General features: G+C 34.6%; 1 protein-coding gene across 2 annotated transcripts in view; it reads right to left on the bottom strand.

Moving 5' to 3' along the window:
- Positions 1 to 26,313, bottom strand: part of Rpgrip1l (RPGRIP1 like) — a 98,742-nt gene that overhangs the window by 18,028 nt on the left and 54,401 nt on the right. Inside the window, exons 20-23 of one of the 2 annotated variants that reach the window (XM_076837629.2) lie at positions 22,577 to 22,678; positions 21,627 to 21,789; positions 19,301 to 19,374; positions 868 to 1,051 (exon numbers count right to left, since the gene is read on the bottom strand). In XM_076837629.2, coding sequence (XP_076693744.1) covers positions 868 to 1,051; positions 19,301 to 19,374; positions 21,627 to 21,789; positions 22,577 to 22,678 — 523 coding nt within the window. Of the gene's footprint in view, positions 1 to 867; positions 1,052 to 19,300; positions 19,375 to 21,626; positions 21,793 to 22,576; positions 22,679 to 26,313 lie in introns of both variants that reach the window. The other variant, XM_076837628.2, reaches the window with a different exon arrangement.

Here is a 26,313-nt window from a genome sequence, read left to right on the forward strand (position 1 = left end):
ATAAGAAAATGAGGAATCACGAAATTTAAACATCTTGCCTAAATTCATATAATTAGTAAGATTTGTGGATAACAGGAGGACTAGAACGGATCTTTGGATACTCAAGATTACTGTCTCAAGCAATGAACACATTTCTAAAAATGCTGGACAAAACACACCACCAACAAAAAACCAGGTAAGCACAGGGTGGTACAGCAGCATGATTACACATATTTCTTAGAATGCAATTTCTAAGACTGGTGAGAGAAAGTATTAGTGTTTAAGTAGCATGAGATGACCTGTTTTGCTGAAGATAAAGCAACACTGAAGATAAAGCAGCACTGAGTGCCTGTTGATCTATGTGGGCCCAGTAGACTGACCTGTCAACTGGCTGAGAGTTGAAGTGCTAGAGAGAAAATCTGCCTGCTGCAATGCATGGCTGTGTGGGATGCTGAGGAAACAGCACTGGAGGTACCCCTGCTCCCCTCAGCTAACATCCTGAATAGAAAGGTGGACAAGTTAGGACACTGAATGATTTGAGTGATATGATTAAAAAACAAGTACCTTTCCTCCTTTGAAAAATCATGTTTTTCTATCACATTCAACTGCAGACTTCAGAGGTATTTTCCTATTGGTATTGTCCCAGTATAAACCTGGGACAGCTAGACACACTATTTTCCAATATTGTTGGTTTTCTCTTTAGTAGTACTTCAACTTTATTTTCTTACCCTTATGCTGTAGATTTAGCTTTTCTTAAATCTATCCTGATAAGAATTCCATGAGTTTATGGGAAGAGCAGAGAATTAAACTTCCTGCTTGTTTCTTTAATTTCCTTCAGAGACAACATAAAAAACCTAAGAGTCTGTATTACAAATAAAGCATACATACCGTTGCTATAGTTATAGTAGACCCACTGCCCGCTCTTGGGTTTTGGAAGCGACACAGGCGTCTCTTCAGCAGGGAGACTGTAGAATCGGCACTCAATGAATAGCCTTTGGATAGTGTCATCTGTGGTTATTCGAGAATCATTAAGCTTTAAAGCTATGATCTCAATCCGAATTTTCTCTGATGGCTGTTTAAAGAGCAAAACCAAAAATCAACAAGAAAACAAAATCTAGCGAACAAATTATTTATTCTTTTCCACTATCAATTTAAAATAAAATATAAAGGCCAATGGTTTCTTTTTTGGAATGCACTGTATGCTACTGTATGTTACATATGACAGATTATTCACGACAGAGAGAGAGAGAATGAGATTCTAATGCCCCAGGGTTTGAAGTTAACAGTGCCATGGCGATAGTCTCCTGATTTACATCTGTGGCTATAAATACCCCACTAGTAGTCTATCAGGAGTGACGATTATGAGATCTTCATCTCCTATTGCTTTCAGAATGACAAGTATCAGTTGGCTTTGTTTCAAACTATGTAATAAAGTACATGTTTATCACTGCTTTTATTTAATCTACAGTACCTGAGAAAGTTTCAATTATTCAGAGATCAAAGCCTATTGAACACTTTATCACTATTATGCTAATATATGTAGCTATATGAATCTACATTAGCTACAGCAGAAACTACAGCTAATTCTCATATATTCTGCCACAATATATTTTATTCAATAAGTAATAAATAAAAGAAAATTTTTGTGTCTAATACATATTTTCTTAACAATTTATTTTTTATTTTACATTCACAGAATTAACCACTAAAATGATATTTGCTAAATTTTTCCTTCAATGCTCATTTAATAGATATTGGTGTTACAGACATTAGATGAGAGTTACAAATTTTTCCTTGAGTAATGATTTCAAATAATAGACAATAATTTAAAAATTAGTTCACACCAAAATAACTCCTCAGTGAAATTTGTTTTCTACAATTTAAAATCTGGCTTTGTATTGTCAAAATTCCTCTTTAGTAAATTCAGAGACATGCCATTATAAATTATATAACTTCAAATAGCAATGAAAAAACCCCAAATAAGACCCGTTAATACAACCAATTTTTGGAAATTAGTTGTTAAATGTACATCAGTGTGCAAATTGACTATACTGATTACAGAGATATTTCAGAGCATATAATTAATCAAATTGGAAAGCATAAGTATCTTATTGTAAAAATATTCTCATAAAGAATAATTTCCATTGCTGTCAAACCCCCTCAATATTTGATGAAGTAATTTTACCCCCTTCTTTCAAAAGACATTTTCTTTTATTATGTATTCTAAGACACTTTAACTAAAAACTCAAATCTGAATATTTCAATAAGGTTATTTTATTATTCAGTAGATTCATGGAAATTTTACTAGGATGACAGAGAAAATTCCACACCATTCTGTCTCCACTAATACAGGTACAAGGCTGCAGCTGGCAATATTACTAGGATTAGCATAGTATGATGAAATATTTAAAGGAAAATTTTTTCTAAAACCTAATAAATCAAATGACTGCCAAATGTCATTAAAGTGATGGTCTTTGACTTGAATATGCTTTTCATATTCAAATTTGAAAAGAAAGAGATGAAAGCCAGGAAAGGTTACTCGGTTTCAACTAATAACCTCAAGCCCTCTTCGTTCACGTGCATAAAAAATGAAGTTGGCTCTATTGTCTAATCTCACTTCAGAAAAGCCTTTCTCTGCTCAATGAAGACTATATGGTAAAGAAAATATTTTAAATGATTTTTTTTCCTAAAAATGTATTGTGGTTTTGAAAATAACTGCACATACATATATTTTATAATTCTAGTCCAGTGTAGCACAATGCATGATTAAGTCTTTTACATAACTTGGAATTTGACAAACTTAGAATTGTTATAAAATGTTATAAAACATTCATGCTTCTGCACAAGAGAATTAAAGGTAAATAGCTATAAAAAGGAAAAAGAGATATACCATTATTTCTACTTTGTGAAGATAGCAGCTTATAGTTTTTTATTACAGAACCAAGTGGAGAGACAAATGAATTTTAAAATAGCAGAGGAATCAAATTTATTTAAGTGGTTATTTTATTAATAATATATTAACTATACAATCCCATATGGAAGCTTGCATTATTGTAAGAACTAATTTAGGCTGTCAAATAGGACTACATGCAACTCTTTAAAGTTTAAAATATAATTCTACATAAAAGCAGATACTTGAATCATAGCCCAAGGGGGGTTGGTGGGAGGAAATAAAAAATAAAAAACAAATAGAAAAACTAAAAATACCCATCACAACATAAAAAAGGAAACTATATTTCAAAGAAATATAAGAATTTTATATTTTAAAAAATTCTTAATTCTATTTTCTTTTCTGGCTTAGTTTTATCTTTTGTTGAGTATTCCCCTACTCTCATTATTTCTATCATATGACCTTTTAAATTCTCTGACCAATATTACTGGCAGAAGTTCAAGTTATTATTTCTTTGTTCAATTGATGCTATCTGAATTATTTTAAATAAATCCAGCCAGGAGTGGAGGTACATGTAGTCTGTAATCCTAGCTACTTGGGAGGCTGAGGCAGGAGAATCACAAATTGGAGGTCAGCCTGGGCAACTAGTGAGACCCTGTTTTAAAATAAGAAAGAAAAAAGGCTGGGGATGTAGCTCAGTGGTAGAGTACTTCTGAATTCATGAAATAAATGAACAAAAGCCCCCAAAGGTATACCTTTGAAGTAGAATATTTTTAGGGGAGCAAGCTCTGAATAAATAATTTTTTAAACATTATAAATTCTGGTTAATAGTATTAAACAATTTATTTTTCAACAATGAAACAATTCAGGTTGTCTTCATGCCCCTGTAAATCAGAAGTTCAACTGGATCACATGTGAAGATTTGAAGATTGAGAGGTACATCAACTGCATCACAGACACCTCCAGCCTAGCATTTCAGAAATGAATTCATTCTCTCCTCTCCCCTCATCCCACTCATCCTTTGATATTTCTACCTCATTTGATTATATTGTTTGTTGTCACCTACGACCAAAAGATTGGAAGCCATTTCCATTATTTTTTTCATACCCACTATATCCTATAGGCCACCCATTTCTGTTCTCTTCCTAAATGACTCAAGGATTCATTGAATTGTTGAAATCTTATGATATTTCAGACAATGCCACTCTAGAAGATGTAAAGAAAACAAGATGTGGTTTCTTTTGCCAGAGAAACTGTGTTAGGTTCTTATGGGAGGTAATCAATAGAACAGCTTTCTATTAGAAAGTAGAAATCTGGAAGATTAGGGAGGAGATACTAGATGGAATTAGAATAGAAGATTATTTGTTGACAACTGGAAGCAAGACAATGGTGGTGTCAGACTATAAGCTTAGTGATGGCAGGGGCTGTTAGGCTGGTTATTATTTCACTGGTGTGGCATGCAGTACACACTTAGTAAGTAACTGCATCTACTCCATCGCTCCCAGAGAGGTGAGGCACTCCTATCTCTAATCCCTTGCCTGCAGCCCCAACCATTCATTGTGGTAAAAATTTCTCCTTAAAAATCAATCAGGGGCTGGGGCTGCAGCTCAGTGGCAGAGCATTTGCCTACTACCTGTGAGGCACTGGATTGATCCTTAGCACTGCATAAAAAAATAAACAAATAAAGCCATGCTGTTCATCTACAACTATGAAAAAAAATTAAAAAAGAAAGTCTTTAAAAAATCAATCAGGTATCACTTTTCTGCTTAAAAATCCTATTACCCAACAATACAGCCATTCCTTCAAGCCTATGTTGTTGGTATTGCTTGAATTTTACATCTGTTGTTTATTCTGTGTGAAATCATCTTTTCCATCAGACATAATTCAGTCATCTGAAGTCCTGAACCACACATGCTTTATGAAAGCATTATTGATCTCCAAGAGTCAGTTGGTTGTCTTCTCCCCTGTTCCCTCATTGCACATCCAAGTCACATTGTACTGCATGGATCTTGACATACTGGCCCCTCTCTACAGTCTGTGAGCTCCAGTGGAGCAGGACCATATCTTACTCATCTTCTGGCATTTAACATCCTCCCCAGCATATCTCAATAAATGTTCAGTAAAATTGAGGAGGCCGATTATTTTCTGGATCTTCAGAATATCTTACGTATATTGACAAAAATATGTGAAGCTGCAGTTTTAGTGCTTTCTCATTTAAAATTATGTGTCTGCTATGTTTTGGAAAGTGGGTCTTGTCAACTACTGCAAAATGCAGAGAAATCATGCTGTTCTAGATTTTTAATTGAACAAAACTTTCTCAAGCACAGGTCTTGAGATGTTATTTATACTTTTCTGCATGTTAGAGATTTTTCAAAACAAAAAATGGGAAAAAGTTCAATTAGGAGAATTAGAAGGGGTAATAAATATCACACTGATTCAAAAGACAAAGATTGAAGCGAAGCCTTTTCAGATAGATGACTTACAATGTCTGTTCAGAATTTCTAGAGCACCATGACAGCTCATACCCCTGCAATGTATCAATGTCTTTCAGTTACAGCAAGTTGGCCAGAGAGCAGAGGCTTTAGGCTGTTCCTCTTCTGTTTCCTCTCTGTGTGTGAGTGTGTGGACCTTTGTGACTAGGTAAGATGCTTCTTCTCAATACTCTGTTTTGTTCACCAATTGCCCCATTAGCTTCCCTAGTTAACAAGATGTCAACAACAGGATGTAAAAAGAGCATTTATAAATTTTGATTGTGGTGAGCAGAAGTAATAGAAATGACAAAATGAGAACTGCATGCAACTCATTTTTAGTTGTCTGTATAGATGGACACTACACATTATGTGATTGAATGATATAGAAATGTGATGACAGACTGTATTACTCACAGAGAAAAGTGAATTATAGCTTTCATGATTTTGGCTCAATTCCACTATTGCTTCCTGACTGATGGTAATTCACATTTTAGGTCATATTTTTCTATAGTGTTTACTTAGGCTTATTATTGGCATGCTTTAAAATTTCATGTTTCATTTCAGAGTACTGTGCTGAATTCTTCCTTTAGTTTCAACCATCTGAGCAGCCACAATGAAGTTGGATTGTTAGGTTTCTGAAAACTAATTCAACCTGACAAGACTTAAACACAGTATCGTGTAACTGAGAATGGCCTATGACAAAGGTTTTGCAACTTGTTTCAGCCAGTAAGATTTTTTTTTTTTGTACTTTTTTTGAGATGGGGGGTCTCACTTTGTTGCCCCCGTTGACCTATGAACTTGTGATCCTCAGCCACCCAAGTAGCTGGGATTCTAGGCATGTATCACCATGCTTGGCTTTTAGTCAGTAAGATTTAAATCTAATAACCATGGTGATATTACAGGTGAGCTTAATTTTATTCTAAGTTTCTACAATGAACAGGCATTTAATTTTTTAAAATTATGAAACATTTCAAGCATGAGAAAAGTACAGAATATTATTTGGCATATTTAAGCATTTATCATATTACACAGATGTTAACCATTTTGCTAAATCTGATTCAAACCTTTTTGTTGTTATTGAAGAAATAAAAGATTTCAGATATAGGTAAAGCCCCCAACTGCCAAATCCCTTCTCCTTCCCTTCATTCCCTAGAGGTAACCACTATCCTGATATTGGCTACATCATTCCTAAACCTGCTTTTGTATTTTCTGTAAGTTATGTGTACCTCCATAAGCAACATATCACTTTCTGCTCTTAGATTTCTTTTGTTGGCAGTATTATATTCTATTAATCATTTTGTAATTTTTCATTCAATATATATTTTGATTTATTCATATTTATAATTCAAATCTAATTCATTCATATTAACTGCTATACAGAATTCCACTTGCTTATAATCTACATTCTTTTTATTTACTTAGTGATGAACAATTAAGTAGTTTATAGTTTTTTGCTATTATAAACACTGTTGCATTGTATATCATTTTATGTTTATACATACATGATTCTCTTGTGTAGAAATACTTCTTTAATGATTATGATAAAGTCAACTTTAAAGAGGCACAAAATTAGTCTCCAAATAGTGGTACCAATCTATATGGGGATATTTAAACCACCATAAAAATGTTATATATATGTGTTTGTGTAAATAAATACAAATAGAGTCTACGTCCAGGAGCCATAGTATGTAGAACTTGGTACTTTATTTTTTTAAAAAAAATATTTAATTTTTAGTTGTAGTTGGACACAATACCTTTATTTTATTTATTTTTATGTGGTGCTGAGGATTGTACCCAGGGCCCTGCACATGTTAGGCGAGTGCTCTACTGTGAGCCACAACCCCAGCCCAGGACTTTGTTGTTATATTTTATAACAACAGAGACAAAATGGAAATAGAAGGTGATGATCTATGTTTATGCCCTTGAAGAGTTTAAATTTTAATTGAGGTAAGCTCTATACCAGTTCAAAACAGTCGATCCTGACAATCAAACTCACCAGTATATTGGCAGAGGCGTATATAAGTAGGGCAGTAATGCTTAGTGATTAATCATGATTCTTACAACTTCCGTTTTTCCAGCTGAGCCTGGGCAGAGTTATCTGAGTCTCTTTTAAGTCCCCTGACTTCATACTAGGCTTCAAAGCATCCACTTATTAAGAATCATATCCATGCTTCACATAAATTTTGTTTGAAAAGTTTTTGTTTTTGTAAAGTGATAATAGCCCTTTGAGAATTTTTTTGTTTTTAGTACCAGGGATTGAACTCAGGGGTGCTTAACCAGGGAGCCATATTCCCAACCCTTTTTGTATTTTATTTACAGACAGGGTCTCACTGAGTTGCTTAGAGCCTTGCTAAGTTGCTGAGGCTTGATCCTCATGCCTCAGCCTCCCAAGCTGCTGGCTTGCACCACCATGCCCAGCAACAATAGCTCTTTGAGAGAAATTATAATACACAGGTGATGTCCCTAGAAACTCATTCTATGAGTGTAATATTTTTTAACAAAAGAAAGCAAACCCAGTTTTCATCAGTGGGTAGTCTATCTTTTCTAATATGTTCTGTTAAAATGCACTACATTGAGCACATAATACAAATGTTAAAAACTTCAGTGATGGGGATCACGTGGTATTGGAATTGAGTCTTTACTTTTAGAATATAGTCTTTTAGAATAGAATAGAATTGTGTTTACTTTTAGAATAGTGTCCCTTATATACTGTGTAAAAACTGAGTCTATAAAGATCAGCAAATTATAGAAGCTTGTTACCACATGTTCTAAAACAGGGGGGTTGGGTGGACGCTCAGACCCTGGGAAATAGATTTGGAATCCTGGCAGGTGAAGGAAGATGTGAGGTGCAGCTGGGATAGTAGACATTCTTTACTCAGAGGTGGCAGCAGCCTCCAGCTCTAGCTCCAGCTCCATTTTGTCCCAGCCAGTTCCATTTTGTTCCCCTGAGCTACTTCCATAGGCCTTTTTTATATGCAGGCCAGACAAAGAAGGCACATTGCCAACAGGTTACAAAAGGGGGTGCATGCTCACAAGTACATATGCTGAATTAGGGTGTTCATGACCTTGGCTACATACTATAAACATAGCCTGCTGGAATCTTTGGGGAGGGAGTCTAACTATAGCCATTGTGGATCTGCCCTGTGAGTGGTTTGGAATATTTTTCCTGTCCTAATACACCTTAAGCATATGACATGATTTCATCAGTTTTTGTGCTTTACTATGGCAGTAAGGTGAAGGAAAGAGAATTAAAAAAAAGTCACCTTTAATTTCAGGTGATTTTGATAGGCTATTATTATAGGCTATTCCACTTTTGCCACTGTTGAGAACAGATGTAGTACAGTGACTCTCAATTTGGGCTGCACATTAGTCATGAGGGGAGCTATAAATAAAATTCTTGTTTAATTGATCTGAGTGAAGCCTGGGCCCTGGCATTTAAAGATGCTCCTGAGATGATTCCAATGTGCTGCCAAGGGTGAGAAGTAATCTTCTTCCCTAACACTGTGGTTCTCACACTTTAGCATACCCCAGGATCATCTGATTCAACACAGACTTCTAGGCCCCACCCTCTGAACTTCAGATTTATCAGGTCTGGGGTAGGGCCCAAGAATTTGCATCTCTCCCAAATTCTCAGGTGATATCAAGAATGCTGGTTTAGGGAATCACACTTTGAGAAATACTGCCCTAAACTAAAAAAAGGATTCACCCTACTTTAAAGGTATTTACAGAAAAACTTCTATAGTGTTCAAATTAAATTCTCCTTTAGGTAACATATTTTTCTGCAGGATAGCTAACAAATTATTTCCTTTTTAGAGGCAACCTATACTCATCATTAAAAATAACCCAGTAATATCAATTATAAAAAGTAAAATATGAATGCTTTGTTTCATCTGTTAAAAGAAAAATATTTTAGATGTGAAATCTAGGAGAGTTTATATGAGTTAAGTAAAACTTATGCATGAAATGTGCAGCTCCCAGAACCAGAACAGGTCCTAAGATCTCTAGTCAGCAATGTGATCAGTAGTACTTATAGAAAACCAATGATGAGACACAGAAAACAATCTGTCCATAGTCTAGTCAGCTAGTCGGTTGATTAGTTTGACCAGTTAATTGTTTATAGTTTAATTAGTTAATTGGCTACAAGGCCTTGTGAAACTAACCAAAGCTCGGTTACTATGATTAAACTCTATATTGGTTTGGTCTGTTGAGCCTACTGCAAGTGCCCAGTCCAATCTGCCGCCTCCTACAAAATTTTATTTAACACATCCCACCTCCTAACTTGGCAGTTGGCAATTTTTTTTTTCCTGTAAAGGGAAAGACAGCAAATATTTCAGGCATTGTAGGTTACAGAGTCTCTGTTGCAGATACTCAACTTTATCCTTATAGAGTAAAAGCAGCCATAAACAATTTTAAATGAATGAGTGTGGCTGAGTTCCAATACAAATTTATTTACAAAAACATGCTGGATTTGGCACATGAGCATTGTTTGCTGACTCCTGCCTTATAGATACTCACTGCTAACAATGGTATATATCTTTTTAGACATTTTTTTTTTGCTTATAATTGTTACATCTGTATGTGCATATGAAATGCATGTAATCTGTAAATAGACCTCTGTTTTTTTTTTTTTAAATGAAATCACCAGTGAGTCACAAAGAGCAAAGAGTATGTTAGAAGGAAATGGGAATTTTCACACGTTGTTATACATCAAAATGTTCATTTTAACCAGAAGTGTCTGTATTAGCAAAAATTGGTAGAAACCTAAGAGTCCATCAAAAGGGGCTTATTTAAATAAATGTGGAATACTTTTTAAATGGAACATTGTATGTATGTTAAAAGAAGAGAATGCTTCTACAGAATGATGTTCATAGTATAAAAAAAAGTTACAAAATAAAAAATAATTTAAAAAGAAATTACTATCAGTAGACTCATTCAACATTTCTGTTTCTACATAAAATATATTTTAAAACATACATTCTATCTAGCTTGAGTTTCCACATATAAAACACTGGGAGAGATTTATTATCCATTGATAGGATATCATTTTTTATTCCAAAGAGATTTAATTATTTTTCATACATGAATTGCTTCTTGCATTTTGACTTTCAAAGTTTTACAATATATTTGCTGAACACCATTACTGCAATCACCTGGGAAAGCCACCTTATTGTTCAGAGAATCTGGTTTCTGGGTGCAACTGTAATTTAGTGCAATTGAATATGGCAGCTTTTACAAAACTGCTATTAGCAGTAACAGAGAAAGAGAGGGGTGTAAATATGTGCTGCACAGAAGAGTCCATGCTTTTTCAGCCTGTGATTTCCCATTCTCACCTGTGGGCACATTTTAAGAAATCTGTGAGTTGATGGCAATACATTTTGTTGTGAAACATGAGTGCATTATTTAAATTATGAAATTGGAAATAATGCAAAGGAAGGCTGGTTAATTTTTTTAATGCCATGGCAAATGCAAATTCCCAGTTTTGATGTCTATTTTGAAGACCTGAAACAAGGCTTTTAATCAATGTATTATACATCAAATTGATACTGTTAACTTCTGATTATTCAAATTAATAAAATATTCATAGAGAAATGTCCAAAGTTTTACATTTCTCAGACTTCTGCCCTCCCACCCCCATTAATTATCATGCCTAGAAGCTTTTTAGTAAAAGCAGCAGTCATCAGGCTGACGGAATCTGACAGGCTAGCAAGGCCCAATTACACTTGCGCTCTGTGGCACTTTGATGTCCGGGAAACGAAAAGAGATAGGGGCAAATTGGGTAGCACATTATGTTAATGACTTGATTTAATCCAGCCACTAAACTTTATGTAGCCTGTTAAAAAAGATGCTAACACTAATTATACCATTTTGGAAAGGAAAGGAGGGGACAAGCATTTCATACTGACAAAGTGAAGCTCATAAATGTTGTAAATGAAATGAAACAAAATGAAGTAATCTATGATTAATTATAGATCACAGACATGAAGAAAAGAGAAAGAACCAAGCAATGTGTGGAAGTCCTGGGAAATCTGTTAGATTCCTTTTAAGGATCAAAATTTGTAAGATAATAACTATGAGCTGTCAAATTGTGTAACATGAAGAAAAGAAAACTGAATGATCTTGAATTGCTTACACAGTGTATTAGATAATTCAAATTCATAGTGTAACTGGCATAAATGATATTTATCTAGGACACTACTTCTAGTTTTAATTCTGGAACATTATAGAATAGAGAAAATTTCAAAAAGACTGTAACTATAGATCAGGGTTACTTTATTACTTTTAAACTAGTTTATTCTCAAATCTATTTATATTAATTAACAGTATCTTTTAAAATGCATTTTGAGAGCATAAATTCCATAAGAACAAAAGCCTATTTCTCTTATTCACTGCTGTATTCCCAGTCTTAGAACAAGGCTTGCAACATAGCATATGCTCATTAAATATGTTTTTAATGAATGAGTGATCTTTTTTCCCTATTTCTTAAAATTACTCAGAGGAAGACAGGCACAGTGGTGCACACCTGTATAGTTCCAGCTACTTGGGAAGCTGAGGTAGGAGGGCCGCTTGAATTCAGGAGTTTGAGGCCAGCCTTGGCAACACAGTGAGAACCCATCTCAAATAACAATAACCAAAAGCCAATTCAGAGGCCCCAATGCCCTGTACTGTGCCCGCCTTTTCAGCCTATTCTTCTGGGGGCTCCTCATATATGCCATAATAGGCTCAGCTCATCCTAAAGCCACTCGAGTAGCAGCAGAAGCCATGTTCCAGGTTCTCTCATTCTTTGTATTTCTTTGGCCTATGTAGATCCTTTCCCAGTTCTGCTTAACTCCTAATCATCTTCAACACTTGGCTCAAACTTTACTAACTCTAGAAAGTCATTCTTGATCAAGGCCCCTGAGGCTGACTTAGGCACCCCTCCACTCAATTCCAGCACTGATCATCAGGCTTTATTCAATTGCCCTTCTGTATCCTTGGGATATTGGTTTTAGGATCACCCCCTCCTCAGATGCTCAAGTCCCTAATAAAAAATGGTGTAGCATTTGGTATATCTGTTAGCACATAACCTACAACATGTCTTCCCAAATTCTTTAAATAACCCCTAGATTTCTTATAATACTTAACACAATGTAAATACTATGTAAATATTATTAGTGTATTTAAGGAATACTGATGAGAAAAAACTTGTAAATCTTCAGTACAGATACATTTCCCCCCCAAAAAACTTTGATTTGAGATTGGTTGAATCCATAGATGAGCAGAATCTGTGGATCTGGATAGTTGACTATGACTTTGTCCTCCACAGACTGTGAATTCCTTTATAAAGGGAAGGGGCTGCTTCATTTATGTCTGCCTAACACACAGTAGCTGCTAATGAATGATGAACTGATTTGAGGAGGCTACTGGGATCCTGGCCCCTCTTCTTTCATCTCTGGCAATCAGTTGAACAGGTTTCCTTTGCCCTGCACTGCTGCCATGACATGTTGCCATGTCACACGTCCCAAAGCAATATGGCCAACTGATGAGGGACTGAAACCTCTAAAACTGTGAGCCAAAATAAATCTTTCTCTCTATAAGCTGCTTATTTCAGGTATTATGTTACACTAATAGAAAGGTTTCTAACATGCCTTTCTTCTCATGACGGTTATGTATCACTGTCCTGAGCTTTCTATCTGACATAGTTCCTAAAGAAGAAACAACAAAAACACTAATAAACCACAAGTATTTTTAAGCTTAAAAAAGGATGTGCAGTACAATACTTCAACTAAAGTTAATGACATCAATAACTGAACAAAATGACACCTGGTTACCCCTGATCTGATGCACTGTAAAGGACACAGCACTATTTTTACAGAATTCCCAATAAAATGTATAACCAGAATCTGATCTTGAGGAAATACTAGACAAAATCAAATTGAAGGATATTCTACAATATAAATGGACTGTAGTCTTAAAAAAAAAAGTTAGGGTTATAAAAGACCAAAACAAATGCTGAGGAACCATTACAGATTAATGCAGGCCAAGGAGTCATAAAAAGAAAGTGCAATATGTACTTTGGATTGGATCTTGGACCAGATTAATAAAATGCTATAAATGATACTATAGGAACAACTGGCAAAATTTTAATGAGAACTATAGATTAGAGTTTTATTGTGAAATAAATATTTTGTCATTGTCCAGCTTCCTGACATGTGATACTTAAAATCCTTGGAGGGCTGGGGTTGTAGCTCAGTGGTTGAGTGCTTGTCTAGCATGAGTGAGCAATGGGTTTGATTCTTAGCACTGAATATAAATAAATAAAATAAAGATCCATTGACAGCTAAAAGAATATTTTAAAAAAGTCCTTGGAAGCTCTGGAGTGATTAGAGTGTCTTTTGCATACTAATAAGATGACTGGTGCCTGGGAACTGGTGATAGAAAGGTGTTAGTAGCAGTCTCCTGTTGTAACTTTCCCCCTGATGGCTTTTTCTGCTTTACACTTTCTTTCTCTGTCTGACTAGCTTGAGAGACCTTCTCTTTTACTTGAATCTTTTCCTCTGTCTGACTAACTTGAGAGACCTTCTCTTTTACTTGAATCTTTATGTCTTCAGGTCACCAGAAGACTCTTAGCCTTATCTCCTAACTTAAAGACAGGGGAGAAGGGCTGAAGGCTGAGTTGGTCATCAATGGCCAATGATATAATCATAATACCTATACCCTGAAGCCTCCATGAAACCCAAAAAGAATGGGACTGGAGAGCTCTGAGGTAGGAGGAGGTTCCTGGAGGGTGCACAGCCAGAGGGCATGGAAGCTCTGGTTCCTTCTCACATACATTGCACTATGTCTCTCTTCATTTATGTCCTTTGTAATATGCTTTAGAATAAGCCAGTAAAGAGATAAGGATTTCCTTGAGTTCTGTGAGCCATTCTAGCAAATTAATTGAAAATAAGAAGAGAGTTGTGGGAATCCTGATTTATGGCCATTTGGTCAGAAGCACAGGCCAAACAAGGTGGAGGTGAGACTGGTATCAGAAGTGGGGGGCAGTCTTGTGGGGCTGAGTCTTAGCCTGTAGGATCTGAAGTTTCCTCCTCTAGGTAGATGGTATCAGGATTAAAGTCACTCAGATGGTGATCTCCTTGGTGTATGGAGGAAAACCCCACAAACAGCTAGTCATAGAAATGTTGTTAGCATATTGTTTTGAGGGTTTAGCAGGAGAAATAGAGTTCTTCCCACCCTATATCTGCAGAATTATATAACAATCTTTATTATTGTTCTGTACTATTTAGAGATAAAGGAGCATGATTTCTGCAATTATCAAATGGTTCATAACAATTATGTACATAAGAATGTGTTTAAAAATAAAAATATAAGGGCTGAGGATATAGCTCAGTTGGTAGAGTGCTTACCTTGTATGCACAAGGCCCTGGGTTCAATCCCCAGCACCACACACATACATACACACAAAAAAATACAAGTATATGCACATATACTCATATGACAGAACAGAAATGATAAAAATGTAGCAAAATGTGAATATAGGTATAATGGTTAATAAAATGTGAATAAAGGTATACAGTTGTTCTTTTTACCACTATTTCAATATTTAACGGAAGGTTCCTTGTTTTTGTATTAAACGGTTTGCTGAAGTAGCACACAGAGAAATTGTTGTTATCTATAAAAATGCTGTATTTGGCTATCTGAGTCCATTTGCACAGAATATACAGACTGGGTAATTTATAAATAATAAAATTTATTTCCCACAGTCATGAAGGTTGAGGAGTTCAAGACCAACACCATAGCTGGTATGGTGTCTGGTGAGGACTGCTCTTTCTGTTTGCAAAATGGTGCCTTATTGCAAGAGACTCTCTCTTTAATTTCATGCCCTTTCACAAGGGTGCTAATCCCATTTGTGGTCATGGAGCCCTCATGACTGAATGACTTCCCGCAGGTCTTAATACTGTGGCACTGGGGATAAAATTTCAACATGAACTTTGAAGGAGACATTATCAGTTAAGCCACAGCATGCACTTTTATAATGATTTCTTTAGTTTTGTTTCCATACTTATAGATTATACCTTTTTATTCTATTTGGTATATAACTTAACAACACTAAATTTCACCTGCTAATGTAAGACTGGTCTGTACGTTCAATTGAAAACAGAATTTTTAAAAGTACGTAAGACATGATTAATGGTTACTGAGGCATGAAGAATTGCTTGCTTTAAATGATGTTCACAATTTTGAGATAGCATCTAAAACCATTAGAGGAAGTCAGATTTTGGACAGGAAGTGAAGACTGTATTGGGCAAAGTATATAGCAAAGTAACACAAATTACTTTTCCTGAATTAACAAGAAAAAAAACATTAGTTTACTACAAAGGAAAAATACTAACTGCCTTCAGGAGGTGATTAAGTCACGAGAGCTCCATGAGCCTAAGTGGTATTAGCACCCTCATAAAAGGGCAAAAATTGAAGAGAGAGTTCTCTTGCAATAAGGCACCATCTTGGAAGCAGAAAGAGCAGTCCTAACCCAGGATTACTTGACTATTTTAGAGGAAGTTTTTCTTTTGCTAAAAAGTCTTTGTTGAATCATAGTTCTTTGTTCTTCCTTATTTAAGAGCAATGTACAACTTTAATGAGGGGCTAGCAACACTGCCAACACATACATGGTTCTATTGTAGGTCTAGGGCAGGAATTTTCAGCCTATGTACCACTGATACTTTGGGACAGATGATTCTTTGTTGTGGGTCCTGAATATCGATACATGCTTAGCAGCAACCTTGACTTCTGCCCTTGGGATGCCAGTAGCAGTTTCTCCCAATGTAAAAAACAAAAATGTCTCCAGATACTGCCAAATGTCTCTTGGGGGAAAAATTGCCTTCAGCTAAGCATCACTAATCTAAGATGGTATAATTTAGGTAAAAATTTCCCATATATTTAAAGTTAATTTTACATGATGAATAAAGTGTTTAGAAAATTAAAATAATGATTGCACTGTGCCCTAGTATTTACTGTAAAGTAAAATCCAAAATGTTTGGCCTGCTGCGTTGTAATGGAGGCCTCCTTTCCTTGTCCCTTTCCACAGGAGGGCTGCTCTATTAGCGCGTTCTTGACTTGCAAAACACACTGTGCATCCTTCCCTGTATTAGAAGTGCACCTGATTTTCTTCCCATGTTCAGATGTCACAGTTATAGCGGGGTACTCTTTCTTACTGTGTGACTGGATGAATAGTACACATCTGAAAAGACAGGGCCAATGCAGAAGCCAGGTATGGCTAATTAGGTCTCTTTCCTGGACATGCACATTTATCTTGTGACTATCTTTGGGTAACAAGTAAGTAAGGCAGAGAAATGCAATCTAAAACAATTAAAAGAAGACATGCAGCCCACAAGAAAGGGAAGGAGGCCAGTGGGCCAGCTCATGGGCATATCCTTCATGACATATATTAAAAAACCACTCTGAGTTCTCTCCCTACAAACATCCTTTATTAGTGGAATGATTGTGAGCAAGTCACTTTTTCTATCAAGATTTCAGTTTACTCATTTGACAAATAAGAAGGATGGGCTGGAAGTTAACTGTGCATTCTTTAGCTCAAGTATATGACTATGACATAAATCATTTATATTGTCTCCTGACACTGTTTTTTAGCTGTAATCTAACTGTTGAATTACCACTTGGCTTTTCATGAGCACTTCTTCCCAATAAGTATAGATGCTCCCTGAAAGCAGGAACGGAACACTGTGTTTACTTATTGTGGGAAGGAGCAATCACAAACTGCAGGCAGTAAGTTCATGGGAATCACTCAATTATAACAAAAGGTCTGAGTGCCATTTTTAAATTGACAAGATAACATGTCCTAGGGTACGAGTCTCCATAGACCCCAGGACTGACATAGTACCTCATTTCTCATATTTTTATGTTCAAAATGCTAAATCATGGAGGTTAAATCATAAAAAACCTAATGAAGTTGCACAAATTCACAGAACTATTGATACAGGAGAAGGCAACGTTTGAGTCAAACATGCAGGCTTATGGTGAATGGAGGGTTCTAGTAAAATGGTGTAGTGGTTAATTTTATTTGACAACCTGAATGGGCCATGGGGTCCAACAGTATTCCAGGTGTTAGGGAGGGTTTTCTAGATGAGATTAAGGTTTGAATTGGTAGACTGAGTAAAGCCTACTATCCTCCCTAATCTGGGTAGGTGTCCTCCAATCAGTTGGACCTGAACAGAATAAAAAGACTAAGAGAGAACTCCTCCTGCAATGACTGCTTGAGTGGGACAAGGGTCTTTTCCTGTCTGCAGACTTGGACTGAAACACTGGTTCTTTTTGGTTCCTGATGGCTTTCAGACCAGAATTTATACCAAAGGTTCTCCTGTTTCTCAGACCTTTGGACTCAATCTGGAACTATATAAATTCTCCTGAGTCACCTGCTTACTGAATACAGATCTGGCACTTCTTAGTCTCCATGATCAAAGGAGCCAATTCTTTCAATAAATCTCCTTCAATATCTACCTGTCTACTTACCTACCTACCTATCTGCCTATATATCATCTCGTATGGGTTCTATTTATGGCTAAATCCTGTACAAGGGACTCATTTTCCCACTGACACTATTATAAAATTGTTCTAATGAGAGCTTAGAGAATTTTTATTCATTGGTTTCATAAAATTATTTAAAAATTTATGATGTGATTAAGCAAAAACATTAAACTTAATTGCACTGAGTGCTATAGATAAAAGTCTTCAGGCAACCATATGTAAAATTCCTTCTTTGATTTATCAGTTTTAAATGATGAAGATTGCATATGTCAAGTTTCTCTTAGTTAGATGATATTATCATAAATAATAATGATAATAACAATAGTCAAATTTGGGACAGATGAAATGCTCTGTACTTCTCAAGTACACAAACAATGTACATTTCTTTCATGGAGGCATCTGTGACAACATGTTCTTATCAATGGTTTTGATTTGCAGAGATATTAAGTTAAGATTGTATGAAAGAAATGTTAAAAGAAATAATTCTTACCAATAAAGTAGAAATTCTAAAAAAAGGAGTGAAATTAATCATTTTAGGAAAATTAATGTAAATGAACAGAAAATGCTAGGGCTTTTTACTTGACTCACATTTACTTTATAATAACTTCCCTCCTACAGTAAAAATTACTCCGGTAGACAATACACTTCCTACATATATTTAAAATACTATTCTCTTTTGAGAGAAAGTTTTAATTTACACATTCCTTTTCTGCAATGTGCCATAAAACAAACAATTCCTGCCCCAAATTAATCACATTCTGAGATGGTTTAATTTTTTTGTCAGAAATGAAATAATTTTAACAGTTTATCAGGGGACATCTTTAGATATGCATAGTCTATGAATTCATATAAGCAACCTGTATAATTTCAAATGCAATCTGACATTTTGAATTCTCAGAAGTTCAGAGCTGAGTGAATATATCTTTGTAGAATATTCCCGAAAAGGAGTCAGGGAGGTTAGCTTGTTTTAGCAAGTAACTGTCTAGGCTTATTGGTGTTAGGTGTCTTGGTAAAAAAAATGCTTTCATGTTGTAGTCCATCATATAATGAAATCATAAATAAAACTGATTTGTACTATATGATAACTTATTAAGATTATGATGATATATTAATAATTTTCCAGAAATATTTTTCTGTAAGATTTTCATTTATGCCAGGTGAACTGGCATACACCTGTAATTCCAGCAACTTGGAAGGCTGAGGCAGGAGGATTGCCAATTTCAAAGCCAGCCTCAGCAAGGCCCTGTCTCAAATAAAAAAAAAGGTTGGTGATTGTGGCTCGATGGTTAAATACCCCTGGGTTCAATCCCCAGTACCTGAACAACAACAACAGCAACAATAATAACAACAACAATAAAAGATCTTCATTATGAAGAAGGATATACTATGAACAAAGGCAGCGTTATTTCAGAACATTTCTAGTTGGTATCAAGCTACTAACCTGTTTGATATTATTGGAGATAGGACTTGGAATAATACAATCATCACTGTCAGAATCTGATCTATCCTCTTCATCTGTTAAAAAATAAAAAGGTACATATGTTTACCCAAGTTAAACCATTTTTATTTATACCTTGTGAAATAGAAACAAGCACACATGATAAACTTAAAAGAATATGACAATTATTTCTAGTTCCTTTTTAGCAGCAAATATGTTTACACATACATTACATTTTAGAAAAAAGAATGAACAGAAATTCCAAGGTAAATTTTGGTAAAATACAAAGGAAATAAAAATAAATATGTAGTTTGTTGTAGTATAAAATTAAACAAAATTTAGATAGAAGCATAACAGATGTTTTCTAATAATCTAACCAGTAATATTGGGTAAAAATCAATGTTATCCTTGCTGTTTAAGAGTTTTAAAACTTCGACTGCTTACTAAGGTAAAAGTGACATATAATAAACTACACACATTTAAAAAGAAAAACCTGAAATGGGATATGTTTAATTCTGTGACACCATCACCGCAATTAAGAAAGTGAACATATCCAATAATCCCAAAAGTTTCCTCAGACCCCTCTGTAATCTCTTCTCTGCTGCTCCATGTTCTGGTTCATTCTTCTTCAGCCCACTAACCTGTTTTCTTTTTTTGTTAGGGGAGGTAATGGGGATTGAACTCAGGGGCACTCGGCCACATAGCCACATTCCTAACCATATTTCTTTTTTAGTTGTAGTTGGATACCTTTATTTCACTTATTTACTTTTATGTGGTGCTGAGGATCGAACCCAGGGTCCTGCACGTGCAAGGCGAGCGCTCTACCTCTGGGCCACAAACCCAGCCTCATCAGCCCTCTTTTGTATTTTAATTAGAGACAGGGTCTCACTGAGTTGCTTAGTGCCTCGCTATTGCTGAGGCTGGCTTTGAATTCGAGATGCTCCTGCCTCAGCCTCCCAAGCTGCCTGGGATTATGGGCATTAATCACTGCGCCTGGCACTAACCAGCTTTCTATCACTATGTTTGCTTTTCTAGGCTTTTAAATAAATGAAACCATTCAGTAAGTTGTCTTTTTCTGGTCAGGATTCTTTTTTAAATACTTTAATTAATTAAAATTTATTTTAATTAGTTATACCTGACAGTAGAATGTACTTTGATTCATCGTATACAATGGAGTATAATTTCTCATTCTTTGGTTATACATGGTGTAGAATCCCACCTATCATATAGTTATATATGTACATAGAGTAATAATGTCTGATTCAGTCTACTATCCTTCCTATCCCAATATCCCCTCCCCTCCCTTCATCCCTCTCTACCTAATCTAAATCTTCCCTAGTGGCCCCCCTCCAATTGTGAATTACCATCTGCATATTAGAGAAAATATATGGCCTTTGCTTTTTTGGGATTGGGATTGGCTTATTTTTCTTAGCATGATATTCTCTAACTCCATCCACTTACCAGCAAATGCCATAATTTCATTCTTCTTTAAGGCTGAGTAATATTCCACCATACTTGTGTGTGTGTGTGTGTGTATCTCTCTCACACACACACACACACACACACACATATATATATATATTTTTTAAATCCATTCATCTGTTGAAAGGCACCTAGGTTGGATCCATAGTTTAGCTATTGTGAGTTGGGCTACTATAAACATTGATGTGGCTCCATCATTATAATATGCTGATTTTAAGTCCTTTGGGTATAAACCAATAAGTGGGTTAGATGGGTCAATGGTGGTTCCATTCCAAGTTTTAGGAGGAATCTCCATTCTGCTTTCCATAATGGTTGCACCAATTTGCATTCCCACCAGCAACATATGAGTGTACCTTTGCCCCCACATCCTTGCCAACGTTTATTACTGTTTATATTCTTGATAACTGCCATTCAGACTGAGGTGAGATAAAATCTTAGCGTAGTTTTGATTTGCATTTCTCTAATTGCTGAAGATGATGAACATTTTCTCATATATTTGTTGATCTCTGGTCAGGATTCTTAGTTTTGATTTTTAAAAGGTCAAGACTGTAGAGTATCCAACTGATAATACTGACCCCCAAAGAGAATATGAAACTGTTTAAAACATAAACAGGTCAATAATGACATTTCTATTCTATTATGGAGATCCACGCTGATTTAGAAGAGATACAAAATTATACCTAACAATAGCTAAGCAGACTAATGAACTATAACCCATAGTTTCTGTCAAGAAATAGATATGATGAGGTAGATCTTGCTATTAGATGATGTTTTATGATGCATATGCTAACAGATGAAACAAAATAAAGAGTAAAGCAAATAATGGGATTTTAGAAAAGAAAGTCACCTTCTGGTTCCAATTCTTCTGTTATTTCTGTTTCATCCTCAGAAGAAGCCAAGCTTTGTTCTGCAAGTTGACCCTCAGAGAGTAAAGATACATCATCATCTTTTTCTTGCTGGATTTTCTCAGTATTCTCTTTTACCTTAGCTATACTGCCTTCCTGAGAAACCTGCTGAAAGAAAAGCACACTCCTATATTTATTATTGCTTAGATCACATTTTATAGTACTCTTCTTTTTAACATAAAAAATTGTAGTTGTAGATGGACAGAATGCCTTTATTTCTTAATTTTTATGTGGTGCTGAGGATCAAACCCAGTACCTCATGCATGCTAGGCAAGCGCTTTGCCACTGAGCTACAGCCCCAGCCCTTAACATTTATTTTTTAGTTGTAGTTGGACACATTACCTTTATTTTATTTATTTATTTTTATGTGGTGCTGAGGATCAAACCCAGGGCCTCGCACATGCTAAGCTCTACCACTGAGCTATAACTCCAACCCTTATAGTATGCTTGCTGAAGCATCTGAATGATAAAGCATGTAAATTTGAGAAATATACAGATATGCAATATATATGTGAAACACTCATTAGAAAATGAAAAATTACATAGAAAATGAAAAATGAAATAAAAATATGCATATAAATGAAAACCTTAATATATACTAAAATGCATTTATCTCAAAATGGATAGTTAGTTTTGATTTAAACTAATTTAAAAAATTATTAAGACTTGAATTCACATATCTATTTGTTGTCTGCCACTACCAGTATAATTGCAGCTGACAAGTTTAACATAATTAATAATTGTACTTGTCATATTTTTAATGTTTTTAATGCAAAAAAGTCACATACAAAAATAGGATAAATATTATAATTTCTCAAACCACATCAATACTAAACAAAGCCTTCAAGAACCAAATTAAACCTTTCAAAATATTTTTAATACAATTGCATACCTTGGGAATATTTGAAATAGTTGTTGTATTAATTTCTATTTTTGCTATATGATCCACTTCTGGTAAAATTTCCTTCATATCTTCAGGAGAAGGAGAAGTCTCCTTGCATTAATGTGAAAACATGAATGAATGTATATTATTATTCTAAGACTTTTACAAATATATATATATACATATAAATGAATGTGTGTATATATACAGATAAAAACTAACAAGAAATAAAATAGTCACTCATGTGACAATAAATTTAATTACTTTAGTGTACTTCAATAAACTGATGAATACACTTTTTGTTTTTGTTTTGTGGTGCTGGGGATTGAACTCGGGGCCTCACATTTGCTAAACATGTGCTCTAGCACTGAGCTTCATCCCCAAATGGAAATTCTTTAAAGTATATGTACATAGGATTTAACACAAGTATAGCAATGCAAATGTCTGACAATAGGGCTCTGTTAGACATTTGTATTTGCAAATATGGAAGAAAATTCACCAAAACTGAGTTGTAGATTTGTAGAAATGTAATTTTGTTTAATTTTGTTTTTTGGTACCAGGGATTGAACCCAGGGGTACTTTACCACTGAGCCACATCCCCAGTCTTTTAAAAAATATTTTATTTAGAGACAGGGTCTCGCTGAGTTGCTTAGGGCCTCACTAAGTTGCTTAGGCTGGCTTTGAACTTGTGATTCTCAGGAGTCTCCTGAGCCGCTGGAATTACAGGCATGTGACACCACACTAGGCCTAATTTTATTTTTATTGTTTATTTTCTTATTTATATTTTCTAATATTTCTATGATGATTATATATTACTTGTACAACTTATAAAATAGTTATATTTCCTACAATCAGTATTATCTTTTTATTATGCTAAATATCAACTTACAGTTAACTATTATTCCAGCATTTTAAACTTTTGTTGATTTTTAAAATGAAATTTATAATTTTTACTATTTTAAAATTAAACTTGCCCAATAAAGAAGGTGTAAAAGATAAATAATATATAAAAGAAATAAATGAATACAAATCTATATTCCTACTACTCAATAGTAATATTTTTAATAATGTGTTAGATTTTTATTACTTTATAATTAAATTATTATTATTATTGTTTTGTTTTGTGGTACTGGGATTCAAACACAGAGGTGATTTATAACTGAGATACATCTCCAGCCCTTTTCAGTTTTTATTTTGAGATAGGGTCCTACTAACTGCCCAGATTGGCCTCTAATTTGCAATCCTGGCTCAGCTTTCCAAGACGCTGGGATTACAGGCACACATGTTTCACTGTGCCCAACTATTTATAATTTTTATGTAATTAAAAATTTTATTTATATGGTGATAAATGTGTTATAAACACAATATATTCTGTTAACATTTTAAAAATTAATATAACAATTTTCTCCTATTATGAAACTTTGGGAAAATATAATTTGAAATAACACCTATATTGATGAGTGTTTCATGGTTTAATGAACTATTTCACTACTGTTGGACTTAACTATTTCATGATTTTTAGATATTATGACTAATATTGCAACAAACATCTCTCTCTAGATGTCTTTTTAATATTTATGGTCATTTACTTAGGAATCAGGCTACCTATATTCAAACACCAGCTTTACTACTTTAACCATGAGCAAGTTTTCTTAGCATCTCTAAATATTACTTTCCACAAAACAGTAAAATGAACTAGACATAGTTTCTTATATATGAATATATGACCAGTATAACTCTACATCACGTACAACCACAAGAATGGGGTACTAATTAGAATAAGTCATGTATGTCAAAATATACTCTACTGCATGTATTTCTAAAAAGAACAAATAAAAAAATTAATTAAAAAAATAAAAGCAAAAAAATTACTTTCTACATCTTTAAATAGGAGTAATTCTAGTATGAAGTACATGGGGTTACTGTGAGGATTAAATGAGTCCAATGAACATTAAGGATTTATTTCATATAGCATATAGTTCAAAAACATAGTATATAGTTGAACTTTGATTTTTTAATCCACTAAGCAAGTCTGTGTCTTTTAATTGGAGAGTAGAGACTATTTACATTTAGAATTCTTATGGAAAGATTTTTATTTCCTGACATTTTGATTTGTTTCACATTTTTAATTCACTCTTTTTAATTGGTTCTTTTAGTTATATATGACAGCAGAATTCATTATTCTAGTTAGAGTCCCATTCTTATGGATGTATATGGTAGTGGTATTTAATTCAGTCTTAATTTTCATTTGTTTAACTGTTCTTCCAGTGAGATTCACCCATTTAGAGATCTGGGGTTTGCTTTTTGAGGTCTTCTGTGGGTAGTATTTAAGTGGTTTTTGTAGTGCTGGCTTAGTAACCATTACTTCTTTTATCCTTATCATGAAAAGTTTTATTTCTATTTTGTTTATTTTACTGGATATAATAATCTTTGCTGGCAGTTGTTTTCTTTCAGCATTTTTGTCTCATTCTGTATTCTAGAGGAAATGCTTTCAGTTTTTTTCCATCTAATCTGATGTTGGTTTGAGTTTTATAGTGTTTATGATGTTGAGTTAAGTTCTTCAGTCCCTAGTTTCTTCAGTGTTTTAACATGAATGGGTGCTGGATTTTGTCAAAGGCTTTTTCTGCACCTATTGAGATGTGAGTTTTGTCCTTAATTTTATCCATTTGATGAATTAACATTTATTGATTTGTATATGCTGAAACAACCTTGTTTCCCTGAGATGACTCCAACTTGATCATGGTGTATAATCTTCTTAATGTATTCTTAAATGAAGATTGCTAATATTTTTGTAAAAATTTTTCCATCTATGTTCTTCAGGGATATTGGTCTAGTGTTCTTTCATTGATGTATCAAGGTGATACTGTATTCACAGCATGAACTTTGGAGCTGACAAACTTAGCAAAGCAGCAGATTACAATGTCATCATATAAAAATTATAGCTTTCCTATACTCTAATAATGAATCTGTTCAGAAAGAAATCAGGGAAACAATTCAATTCTCAGTAGCCTTAAACAGACAAAAAAGCAACAACAACTACAACACCACAACCTGGGGAATAAAGCTAACTAGGAAGGTGAAAGACCTCTACAATTAAAAAAAAAAATAGTAGCACATTAAGAAGATGAGGGTGACCTCAGAAGATGGAAAGACGTATCATGTTCTTGGAAGAATTAATAAGCCATATTACCAAAGTTATTTACAGATTCAATGTGATGCCCATCAAAATAACAATGACGTTCTTCACAGAACTAGAAAAAAGTCCTAAAATTCATATGGAAGAATAAAAGACCCAGGATAGCCAAAGCAATACCGACAATAAGAGCAATGCCAAAGGCATCATAACACCTGATCTCAAATTATACTACAGAGGTAAAATAGCAAAAACAGGATGGTGTTGGCATAAAAACAGACATAAAGACTAATGGAAAATAATGGAAGACAGAGACAGATTCAGATTCACATAGATACTGTCATCTTTGTCAAAGGACAAAGATGCCAAAAAAAAAAAAAAAACGTTGGAGAAAACACAGCCTTTTAAACAAATGGTGCTGGGAAAACGGGATACACAGATATAGAATGAAAATAGATCAATCTCTGTCTCCCTGAACAAAAATCAACTCAAAGTGGATCAAAGACCTAGGAATTAGACCAGAAACACTGTTGTTATTAGAAGAAAACACAGAATCAAAACTGCAACATACTGGTGCAGGCACCGACTTCCTTAATACGACTCTTAGGTTCAA

Source organism: Callospermophilus lateralis, chromosome 18, assembly GCF_048772815.1.
Source record: "Callospermophilus lateralis isolate mCalLat2 chromosome 18, mCalLat2.hap1, whole genome shotgun sequence".
In the NCBI taxonomy this organism is placed as follows: Eukaryota; Metazoa; Chordata; class Mammalia; order Rodentia; family Sciuridae; genus Callospermophilus; species Callospermophilus lateralis.